This window comes from Anabrus simplex, chromosome 6, assembly GCF_040414725.1.
Source record: "Anabrus simplex isolate iqAnaSimp1 chromosome 6, ASM4041472v1, whole genome shotgun sequence".
Lineage (NCBI taxonomy): Eukaryota > Metazoa > Arthropoda > Insecta > Orthoptera > Tettigoniidae > Anabrus > Anabrus simplex.
This window is the reverse complement of record NC_090270.1, coordinates 217,001,947-217,014,172: the sequence shown is the minus strand read 5'-3', so window position 1 is coordinate 217,014,172 and position 12,226 is coordinate 217,001,947. Positions and strand designations below refer to the sequence as shown.

The following is a 12,226-nucleotide window of genomic DNA, read 5'->3' as shown; positions in this document are numbered from 1 at the left end:
ATCAGAGGTCCCTTTGTCTATAACTAACTGCCACTGTAACTTAAATGTATCAATTAATATACAAAATCTAATAACAAGAATTCAAAAAAGAGCGTACGATACATTTTCATACTGAGTATAAGTAATAGATTAAAAAGTAAACATCTAGAAGATTACCATATTACTTTTACCACTTCATAAACATACATTATACTGACAAGAAAGTCAACACATAAGTGAAACCTAAGATACACTTTAATGCCGACGATGAATTAAGGATAAAGCAAAACATCTAAAATATAACTAGGAGATTAAGGCATTTCCTAATATTTAATGAATTTGATGAAAATTCACTTACATGGCTTAATAAGTGGGTTTAAGGCATTTTTTCTAAGTTTTGACATTATTTTGCTGTATTTCATATAGTTTAAGGTCATTGTATAATTGAGAGGCAGTGACAACAAACGACTTATTGCACTTTACCGTACGATGCTGTGGAACCTGAAGGATGTTAGTTCTAAACGCACTGTATCGTCCCGATCATGCACTTGACCATCTGAACAATGGATTTGGGCAAATATGAGGCAGCACTAGATTTTAAAATTCTCAGCAGTAAGCAAGCAGCTGAGTATGGTCATCTAACCCTGAGTTCCAACCACTCTGCAGCTTTGCAGTAAGGCCAAAGGCAGGCGTTTATACAATGGAGGCACATGCCTCCCCTAGTGCACCGTCACTGCATACAAGGCTGACAATGATGTCTCAACGGCACACTAGCCGCCAGCGTCTTGGAAAGGTGTGGGAGATATAGATGTTGATTCCCATGCGGAACCTGAAATAATTGTTCCGAATGAGTAAACTCATGAGCTAACTCATTAGCTGGAAAATTTATAATGTCCAATAACGGACCATTTATATTGGTATTAAGGTGTAGGAATCCAACTGATGATCCAACTGCTACACTGCAGCAAAACGCTGGCGATTTAACTTTTTTTTTTGCTATTGGCTTTACGTCGCACCGACACATATGTCTTATTGCGACGATGGGACAGGAAAGGGCTAGGACTGGGAAGGAAGCGGCCGTGGCCTTAATTAAGGTACAGCCTGGTGTGAAAATGGGAAAACACGGAAAACCATCTTCAGGGCTGCCGACAGTGGGGTTCGAACCTACTATCTCTCGAATACTGGATACTGGCCTCACTTAAGCGACTGCAGCTATCGAGCTCGGTAATTTAACTATTGAAATGGCCTAAAGAGCTTAAATGTTTTTAAGATATTACATGTTTATATAGATAGGACTTATGGTGACGATGGAATCGGAAACCATCCTCAGGGCTGCCGACAGTGGGGTTCGAACGCACTATCTTCCGAATGCAAGCTGCGTGACCCTAACCGTACGGCCAACTCGCTCGATACTTATAATATAACACATACCACGTTGAAGAATTTGGAACCATGTATTTCAGTATATCGATTGTCTGAACAGAGTAACAGACACTGCGTCCTGACGAGACGATCAGTGGTAATTAGGTCCCGCGACACGCGCCGCTCACGGCCACTTGACAAGTCTCCTCATCTCGTCGGCAAGGACACCTGTGGTTGACAAGAGTTATCACACTCATGTGTACAGCACCGTAATTACATCAGGCGGCACTGGTCGCGCTAACATGTACCAGATGGTCGTCAGTTCTCAATCGAACAGTTCTCTCTTTCTGAAAGTCTACTGTCTCGACCGATCGTAGGTTGAAAAAAAAAAAAAAAAAAAAAGCCCTCGTACATTGTCTTCTTCGTGAATTCTTTGCTCACACATCGTTGCCAGAGTAGAAATCACGCCTGTATATCAACATCTACATGAACCAAGAGTTAATGTTTCGAGCACCGGCCCTGGCACTTATATCGATGAAACTTCTGTTTATTTGGCGCGCACTCACCAAAAGAATTTTAAAAAATAGTGAAATACTGGACTGTTTACAAAATATCATTATTTTTCTCTGTAAATAATTCCAAACATAACTTAATACTTTCAGCAATTTTTTATTATTATATGCAATACATCTCTTATTTTACTGTAGGTATTGCGATAAAACGTGACGTAATACATTGAAATTGACAATGGATTTGAATTCAGTGACCCACAATTACTTAAGATCATCTATTTGCTGCAAAAAATAAATTAAAAAATGCTGGGTAGTGTAATTAATTTTTGGTCGAGAATTTCGTAGACAGTTTTCGGAGATAAAGGCTCTTACAGGATAAGCTTTTGATGGAGAATATCGAGTACTGACAGACGGATGAAAGTTAAAAAATGAAAGAAATAAAGAAGACAAGAGAGAAGAAAATAAAGATATGGAAATTAAAAAAAAAGTACAGGAGCATTTCCAGCAGATCCTGAAACATGAAATTCCGGACAAAATTGGGGAGTATGAAAGAGGGATGGACTTACGTTTAAAAGGCCATTTGTAAGTCGTGCAGAGAACATCTGTGGTAAAACGTATGCAAGAGCGAAAGAAAAAGGGACACCATGGTGGAATAAGAATATGAAGGAAGCAGTTGGAGAAAAGAAGAAAGCATGGCAACAATGGAAGAGACAAAAAGAAGAATAAAGCGAAATAAATTATCAAGTAGGTAGAAGGAGACGTAAAGAAAATCCGATACGTGAATAAAAGAAGGAAAGCTAAGAGAGCCTCACGCGGAATAATATGGAAGAGGATGTAAAAAGCGATAAAATGATGCTTTATGGACTTATTAGACGTAAGAGTATACACTAAGCCTGCTGTTACCGGGCGAGTTGGCCGTGCGGTTAGGGGCGTGCAGCTGTGAGCTTGCATCCGGGAGATAGTGGGTTCGAACCCCACTGTCGGCAGTCCTGAACATGGTTTTCCGTGGTTTCCCATTTTCACACCAGGTTGTACCCTAATTAAGGCCACGGCCGCTTCCTTCCCACTCCTAGGCCTTTCCTATCCTATCGTCGCCATAAGACCTATCTGTGTCAGTGCGACGTAAAACAAATTCTGGTGTCAAAATGTAAAACTACGGAAAACAATTTTCAGGGCTACGGCCAGTGGGGTTCGAACTCACTATCTTCCAAATGGAAGCTGACAGCTACGTGACTCAAACAGTGCACTCGCTCGATGTGTGTGACAGGAAAGACAAGGAAAGATACAGAGAGCGAGAAATTAAGGTGACAGGAAGGAAACTGGAGTAAAAGCATTGAATGACAGAATTGAGAATAGACTAAGATTAATTGGACATGTAAAGAAAATGGAGAAGGGAAGGATACTGAAATAGATGATGGAGGACAGAGAGCAAGAGGGAGGTGTAGAGCAAGATGGATAGACTTAATCAAGACCGATTATAAGAAGAAAGAGCCTGGTATGAAACAGAATTTCAGAAGAAGAATAGTGGAAAGGGAGAGGATGGTTGAGAAATACGATGAATGCCCCAACCCGGCTGAAACTGGAAAATAATGATCAATTTGATGATTCTTGGTGGCATGGTTAACGTACTGCCCCACGGTTCGATTTACGACCGCGCTGGGGATTTTAACTGCATTTAGTTAATTCCTCGAACTCGAGGCTGGATGTTCATGTTCGTCTTAACACACATCTTCATCTACAAACGACACTCCACACTATAAACAATGACAGAACACGCAACAGTCAATACATCACTCCACGTAGGGCTGCGTCATGAAAGGCACCTGGTCGTAAAACTGGGCTTAATACACACATAGTTCCTACGCAAGGCAGTTGGGGAAAGGACCAGGAAGAAGAAGGGAGTCCAAACCACAACGTTGGTAGCCATAAAGATAGTTTTCCGTGGCTTCCAATTTTCAAACCAGTCAAATATATTAATAAAACTCCATACCTTCCAAAACCAGGCTCTTTCCCAGGCTCTTTACAGGGTCTGTTTCTTGATCTGCTGTACCTACTTTAGTTTTCTAACACATAACTCCGGATGAAAGCAAAATCTTATTTATCTGTGGTTATTGAAAGCCATTTACAATACTTGTTAATAGACCTACTAGACGGGCTGAGTGGCTCAGACGGTTGAGGCGCTGGCCTTCTGACCCCAACTTGGCAGGTTCGATCCTGGCTCAGTCGGGGTATTTGAAGGTGCTCAAATGCATCAGCCTCGTATTGGTAGATTTAATGGTACGTAAGAGAAGTCCTGCGGGACTAAATTCCGACACATCGGTGTTTCCGAAAACCGTAAAAGTAGTCTGTGGGACGTAAAGCAATAACATTATTATTAAAATTTATTAATTACTTATTATAAATAAAAGGCCTACTTTCTTATGAAATGTCAAATATTTTCTTGTGAATGTTCATTAAATACCTTTTTTATGTTACGGATGTCTCATCAATGTTATTTCAGTTATTAAACATACGGTATATTTTTAATCACAAGTATGCACGGTAAATTCTACCGAGCGCAACAGCTGAGCGTGTTAACGCGCTACGTCTATCGAGCCAAGCTCTGCATTCCGGAGACGAATGGATTCGACCCCCCAAAAAAGGCTGTCCTGAGAATGGTTTTATATGGTTTCCAATTTTTACTTCCAGGTAAATACCGAGACAGTTCCACAGCCGATTCCTTCCACCTTCTTACCCTATTGTATTCACCATCATTCAGTTTATCTTCATTAGCTCCTCAAGCGATGTTGGCGTCGAAAAGGGGATCCATCTGTAAAATCATGCCATATAATTTCATCTCACCTTATCCCAGACCACGTATCAGGAAACCCATAAACATAGAAGTATAACCTTACCCTAGGTTAAGAGCTGACTGACAACTCTGTGAGCACGATAAACAGCAGTTACGAGCGCTGTTATCAGACAGCGCAGGTCTGGAGGCTTGTACACGCCAGCACAGAAATGGTGTCCCGGTATAAAGAAAGCATGGTATACCCCCACCTCCACGCTCAACGCATTGCTGCAGGTAGACAGCCCGCTACAAGACTGCTGCGATTGAAACGGGCACAGTGGTGGATGTATAGCAGTACACGCACTGTGCCTTCAGCACTACCCGTTCACTCCCTCCCCTCCTTTTCGGTACTGGAGTGGGCTTCGACACTACCCCCTTCACTCCCTCTTCTCCTTTTCTGTACTGGAGTGGGGCGGTGTTGATTGTTTACGCCGGTACACCATTTCTGTGCTTGCATGTACATTGCACGTTCGTAACTACGGTACTCCGTACAATACATGTATATTTTCTTTCATATAAGGACATAGATAATTAAATGTGTTCAACAAGACGTTGGCATAAAATGCTGGAAACAACGGCATGCTTTATAATCACCGTGTTCTGTACTTTAAAGGCTACCATAAATAATGAAGTACAAAATAAATGATATTTATTTTGGGGGGCTTAATATGCTCAACTCTTCTATGAAGCAGAATAATGCCAAAATAACATGCCGCTAATATATCGCTTCTGTAGCAAAACGTCAGGTTTTTATAAACTTAAACGAAAGAAAAAATCCGCAGTTCTAGCCCTTCAGGCAAGCAACTCAATGTTAAAAACATCCTACGGATATGAGCTACGAATTTTAGGTAAATAAAATATAATAAAGTATGAGAATATATCCTTTATTTATTCCGTAAAGTTACAATGCTTTTCTTCCGGTCGATCAGATTAGCAGTGTGCCTTTTTCTACCACTACGAGCGCTAATGTGACTCAATGCATTGTTTCACCACGGCCGACTGGATCCCTCGCTGCGCTCCCTAGCTAGAGCGACGCATCAAATTGGCCGTAGTTTCACTTAAGCACCATTATGAGCGCTAGTATGAGTCAATGAAGAGTTTCACTTAAGCCCTTATAACTGCATTCGGTGTGGACATTTTTCAAAAAATCAAGAAACGCTGAGGGTATTGAACCAAGAAGCACATTACAGAAAAAATATGCAAATAACTTAATTTGTCTAGGATTTGAATTTAAAAAACGAGTACAGAAACAAGCGATTTTAGGTTGTATTTCTGGTACTGCATTTAGGCCGGAAGTGATTTTAGAATTTTTTAAATTTTGATAGAGCTGTCCAAAACTCACAATTTGAAATCTTTCTGGGTCCTTTAGCCCTTCAACTTGAGGTAAAATTGAGGAATTGGTTAATTTTACGTTTTTCGTAGTATGGGGACCCCCTACTTTGTCTGGTAAGAAATATTTTCCAAAACCCCCAAACCCCACGGCACTTAACGCCCTTGAAAGGGCGTAGGCCTGCCCAGATGCCGCTGCTCAGCCCGAAGGCCTGCAGATTACGAGGGGCCGTGTGGTCAGCACGACGCATCCTCTCGGCCGTTATTCTGGGCTTTCGAGACCGGGACCACCATCTCACTGTCAGATAGCTCGTCAATTCTAATCACGTAGGCTGAGTGGACTTCGAACCAGCCCTCAGGTCGAGAGAAAAATCCCTGGCCTGGCGGGGAAACGAACCCGGGGCCTCCGAGCGAGAGGCAGGAACGCTGCCCCTACACCACGGGGCTGGCAAGAAATGTTTATAGCATTAAAAAATAGGGTCAAGCAACCGTGTCGATACACAAATACAAACACACACTGTAACATTCCTTATGCAGATGTATTGAACCATTCAGTTCATGGACCAATAGTATAGATTCTAGTATTAGATATTGGGATTACATAAGACCATCCAGGAAGTCATTGTCTTATAGTTTATTTCATAAAAGATTCCAGAAGAAGCTTTCTCGTGGGAAGAGAGCTAGAGCGTCATTATGAAAATCTCCAGAACCTCATTAAAGGGAGTTATGTCCCACGTCAAGCTTCTTAATGAAGGGACGCTTCCCGGATCCCGGCAAAACTAACCTTCGGAGGGAAGAAGGAATTAAATTAATATCTTTGGTTACGAAAGAGATGCATTGGATCTGATACAAGAATTGCAACCTGCATAATTTATGCTTAATTTTGATATGCAATATGGCTGTAATCATAAATGCATTCGTTAAGTAGGGTACTTGACGTGCTTTGTGCGGGAAAACTTCGAGTCGCGGGCGCGCGTATCCTGCACGCGATCAAGCGGCGTGGCTACGCCAACCTGATTATAAATGCAAGGCCGCCTGGCACGTCAGCCTCATTCTCTGACCGTAAGGCTGCTTGAACGAAGTCGTCATGCTGCGAGTCGGCACCGCGAACAACGTTTTATCTTCGAGCTGCACATACAACTAGTACTACTGAATCTGCGAGGAAGTAAGTAATCAACTTGCATATTCAGCTAAATTCTTGATATTACCTGTGTTGATATGCTATGGTGAGATGAGGTACTGCCTATAATAGACTGATGAACTAGTAGCTTCATATTTCTGTGAGGTCAAGTTGTAACTAACGTAATGCTAGAATAAAGGTAGGCTCAGGGTAGTTCTGATACCACGACATGTTGTCCGAGTGAAAGAATAATAACAGTGTTACTAATAGTGATGAAGAAACTATAGTGTACCAGGTTTAAAATTCAGAACAAGACTTGATCAATGTAACGTGTGAGGCACGATATTGGTGGAAACAGGCATCGAGTCTGGACAGTCTGTAATAAGTAAATTTGTTTTCAGTTACCCCTGCATCAAGCCAGAACGAGCTTCTACATCATCATTGCGAGGAAGCCACAACGGGAGCTGAAGCCGTCATGACATCGGGAATCGATCCAGGAACGTTGGGCGTACCTGATCAACGCGACGTCGAAGGGGACATCTTCCAACCATCTAAGGAGCTGTACGAAGGATTCACGCAAGATAGAATGTCTCCAATTGTTCACCAGCATCTGCTGCAAGCGTCGCAGTTTGTCATGATGTGGTAAATTCAGTGGTCCACAGGAAGGGCCGCTCCGTCATGTCATCAATCACATAAGGTCAGAGCTTTCCAATTCTGTTTCAAGCATGTCATTTAAATTTAGATAGGAACAGGGGGGCCGTCAGACAACAGGTTAGTTTATGGTAGGAAAATTCTTGGTAATAAAGAGCTAGGCCTCAAGCTCGAACCCCGTACATTAGGGTAGATGATAGTTTGTAGATTCCTTGTTGGTGTGATTATATTTCATTTCGATAGTATTAGATTAGTGTACGTGTAATCTTCTTGGGTCAGGTCGAACTCCCTTGGTCATGGTAGGTTAGTCTGACAGGCAGGCACTGTTTATCGTGTAGCGTTTAGGCATTTGTCTCTGCAGACGTAGGTTGTATATTTGAGATCAGGATTTACCCCGTAACTCACCTAGCTTTACTGACAGGGCGAGCGAGTCCGTATGTTTGAGATGAGGGCATTATGCATGTAGCTGACTGTATGAATTGATATGAGAGAGCCCAGCACAGTTTGAGTGTATTGGATGCATTTGATATGCCTTATTATGGCTATGTGACTATAGCGTACTGAATTGTGCCTTTGTATTATCAAGGATGAGCCCATGGGAGGCGGAAATAAGTTTTGTTGTATTGCTGGTGATATTGAGATGAGGGCGTGTAGCCCGTGTGTATTTAAAAGAGCGCTTTTAGCAGCCAGATTATGTGAGGTACTTTGAAAGGCGAGGTTTCTTAGCACTTAGCTACTAGTCAGTCAGCTGAGCTCATAAATTGTGTGAACTGCAGCCGGTCGAGTGCATTGCTGGTGAGGGTTATTGTGCCTGACGTCACAGTCTTGGAACTCGGTTATATTGCTGTCTGCAGCTTGTCGAGGGTGTAGAGGGGAGAAGACGACCTTGATGTTTTGAACGCAGGGAGAGATTTTAGTTCTGTTTGTTCTGCTTTATTTTAACACTTGCCTGTTTGACATTGACCCCTTGGACAAGTTGGTTGTGTTCCTTTTTATATTGTTTGTATATGAATATTCAACGCCTTGCTTTTCATGGGACCAGGGTTCGAGACCGGGTCAGGGCACTGTACATTATGTGTTTATATTGTTTTGCACCGGGGTTCGATGGTACGAGGCATAGTAAATTTTATGGAAATTACTGTTAGATGTGTATTTCAGCAGATATCCATTTTTCTAGATTTCATTACTTACACAATTGTAACATGCTTGTTACAGCAGAGCTATTTCGTGAAGGCAGTGAACTGGTTGTCATCGGCTCAACATTATCTTTACCCCAGTCACATTTGAAAGCTCTTATATTTGTAAATAGTATATTTTTATGTAATAAATCCCTGATTGTAAAACTTTGAATGCAGCGATGTTTTCTGTTAGATATTTTTTTCATTTTATTTTAGCGGATTCTTACCTGATTAGTCACATATCCTATTGTTTTATCTTCATTTTGCCCTTTGTTCACCCTTGTTATCCCTGAGATGTGCGCGACTGTGCGGCCGAGCGTGGATATGTGTTCAGATAAGACTATGTGCACAAGCTCACGTTTGTGGGAGTCCTTTCACTACTGTACTCTGGGTTCGAGACCGGCATTCGCCTGGCCGGAACCATAGGGTCCTGTAGGGCACAGTATGTTTCAGCCATTACCTGTAGTCCAAAACAGGTAACTGGAGCCTGTCATCAATAGGCATGCACAATCCTGAGTCAGCACCGTGGGGAAGTGCAAACTGACCGAGTGCTAGAGACGTGCGCCCGCCTGCACAGGTATTTCTACCACGGGCGCTGCGCTTTCGGCGGGCAAGTTTTGCCTTACTCCCTCACCCTACTGTACGCTCAGTGTGGCAGGGGGGATAGAAAGTTCATGTTAGAAATTCCGATACTGAGGAGAAGTGAATAAATGTTTCTTTGTCCGCTAAGATATCACACTCCGAAAATACAAATAATCTGAACAGAGGTATTAAAACGGGTTAATTCTGCAATTTTTTTCTTCTTGGGGACAAGTGGTTGTGAGCCCCAGAGTGAAAACTATCCTCTACTCACCTGTTCCCATGGAGTATCGATGACGGAAAATCACTGTTACTTGCACTGGCGGGAGATAAAACAATCAGAGATGAAATCCCCTCTTCGCCGAATTTATTGTTTTCAGTTTAAAGGGAAGTGGGAGGAAAAGCATTTCTTCTTAACAAACGGGCTTTTTCAGAGTCAATTTCTATTAATTAATGTTGGTGAATTTAATTTGGAATAGGCCGAATGAGTGGTCACGGGTTATAAGTGAGCCAAGGGCCTCTGAATTTATGACGAGTATTAGGCTTGTTGGTCCTTATAACCCATTTTAGTAGAGAGATGCCTCGATCTGTTGACTGGGCAGAGAGTATCCTAGACCTAGCCATCCTAATACTTTCGTGAATTTGGAAGCGCATAGTTAGTATACTCTACAGGCAATTGAACATCTTTTATAAGTTTACATGTATGTACGTAATGAATGGCAAATAGAAACCTTTCAGACCGAACCAAGACAGTAAAACTGTAGGTACTCACTGTTCTGCTTGCACGCTGGTGCATTTCCCGACCATGAACCGTCAGCTTGGCAAGTACGCTCTTGGAGTCCGACCACGTGGAAGCCACTGGCGCATGTGTAGGAAGCTCGATCTCCAAACAGACGTCCAGTCATGGTGACTGCCCCCAAGTCCGGATGCGACAGCTCCGGACACTCGCGTTCTGAAACAAACATACGATCATTGAGTCCTGTGTGGAAATGCATTAAGTATAAGTAGCTTTAAGTATTTCTAACGGCGTTAAAAATAATGAAGTATTTATTAATTTTTAATCCACGTTCTCTAAGACAGTTGCTTTTCAGACTGATGACAGTCCGGAAAATTGAACTTAAGAGGTCTAGGCTGCTGACGTGGTCATATCAACATATTAGCTTATTGTGAAACTTTTTTTTTTGATAGTTGCTTTACGTCGCACCGACACAGATAGGTCTTATGGAGACGACGGGACAGGAAACGGCTAGGAGTGGGAAGGAAGCGGCCGTGGCCTTAATTAAGGTACAGCCCCAGCATTTATCTGGTGTGAAAATGGGAAACCACGGAAAACCATTTTCACGGCTGCCGACAGTGGGGTTCGAACCTACTATCTCCCGAATACTGGATACTGGCCGCACTTAAGCGACTGTAGCTATCGAGCTTGGTATATTCTAAAAACAAAATACGTCATCGTATAAATTGGTTGTCACGTATCGTTGAATAAAAATGTGGTTCAAAAGCCGGACAACTATGAGATAAATTGACTGTATATGACATTTTTTAAAATATGTCTGTTGCCCGTATTCCGGTGCCATAGAGGGATATTATAGGCCGATATAGAGCTTCATCTAAAAATATGGGATAAGCCACTATTGCGCCGATAGCCTCGTTTGTAAGATAAATGAGCCTGTTATATCAATGTCTTTTTTCTCAAAATCTTAATATAGACGTCCTCATTTTCTTCTGTACTTTCTTTTTTCTTTTTTATGGCGGAAGTGTAATGTGTTGAATGTGAAGAAAATAATGTTAAGGACGACACAAGCACCCAGTCCTCAGTCCAGGGAAATTAATCATTACAATTAAAACCGCTGACCCAGCCGGGAATCGAACCCGGGGCCGCCGTGTGACAGGCGGACGCATTGCCCCCCACACCGCGGGGCCGGACTCTTCTGTGCATTAATTTCATTCGATATTTACTCCATGAGACCACGACTGCGAAAACCTAGCATCGTACAGGTAATAGTTAGTAGATCAAATTAACATTCGCTGATATTTTCCCACCCACAAGCGAACTATCAATGACCCATATAGCGACCTACCTTGAAATATTGTTAATATCATCTACGTCCTATAGGAAGCTAACTTAAAACAAATTATCTACAAGTTTTAACTGTACCCTTGAAACAAAGTTTCGAGTCCATTATCTTCGGCGAGTTTCGCAGTAATTTTGAGCTTATCACAAAATAAGGCAATTTTGTTTCAAATTTATCTACAAATACAACGCTAAGCTTTTAGAATAATCCAAAATCGTTGATAATTATTAGTGCAGAATGCCATCTAATAGAGGCTCTAACAAGGTCCGTTACTAGCTCTGTACGTGAGAACCAAACCAACATAAGTCACATTTTAGTCATTTTACAGGAGAGAGGAAAAACGTCATTTGTAGAGCATTTTTGGCGCAATATGATTTAGGCAATAAATGCTCATCGTTGTTCTTAACATATTTTGTGTAAATCACTGAACACATTCATGAATATAATTTACACTTAAAATGGCCAATTATTACTTTATTGCCATAAAAATAAAATGACGATGGACTTGCGTTTATATGGCTCTTGTTTCGGCTCTCAGGTACAGAGTTGATACATTGAATGGGCGAGGACTGTCAGATGTCGCATCCTATTATATCGCTTCAGGAAATCGA

General features: G+C 41.9%; 1 protein-coding gene across 1 annotated transcript in view; it reads right to left on the bottom strand.

Annotated features, from left to right (window-relative positions):
• The window catches only part of Hasp (Hig-anchoring scaffold protein), a 1,448,565-nt gene that overhangs the window by 480,880 nt on the left and 955,459 nt on the right, over window positions 1-12,226 (bottom strand). Inside the window, exon 4 of the mRNA XM_068228385.1 lies at window positions 10,313-10,492. Coding sequence (XP_068084486.1) covers window positions 10,313-10,492 — 180 coding nt within the window. The remainder of the gene's footprint in view (window positions 1-10,312; window positions 10,493-12,226) is intronic.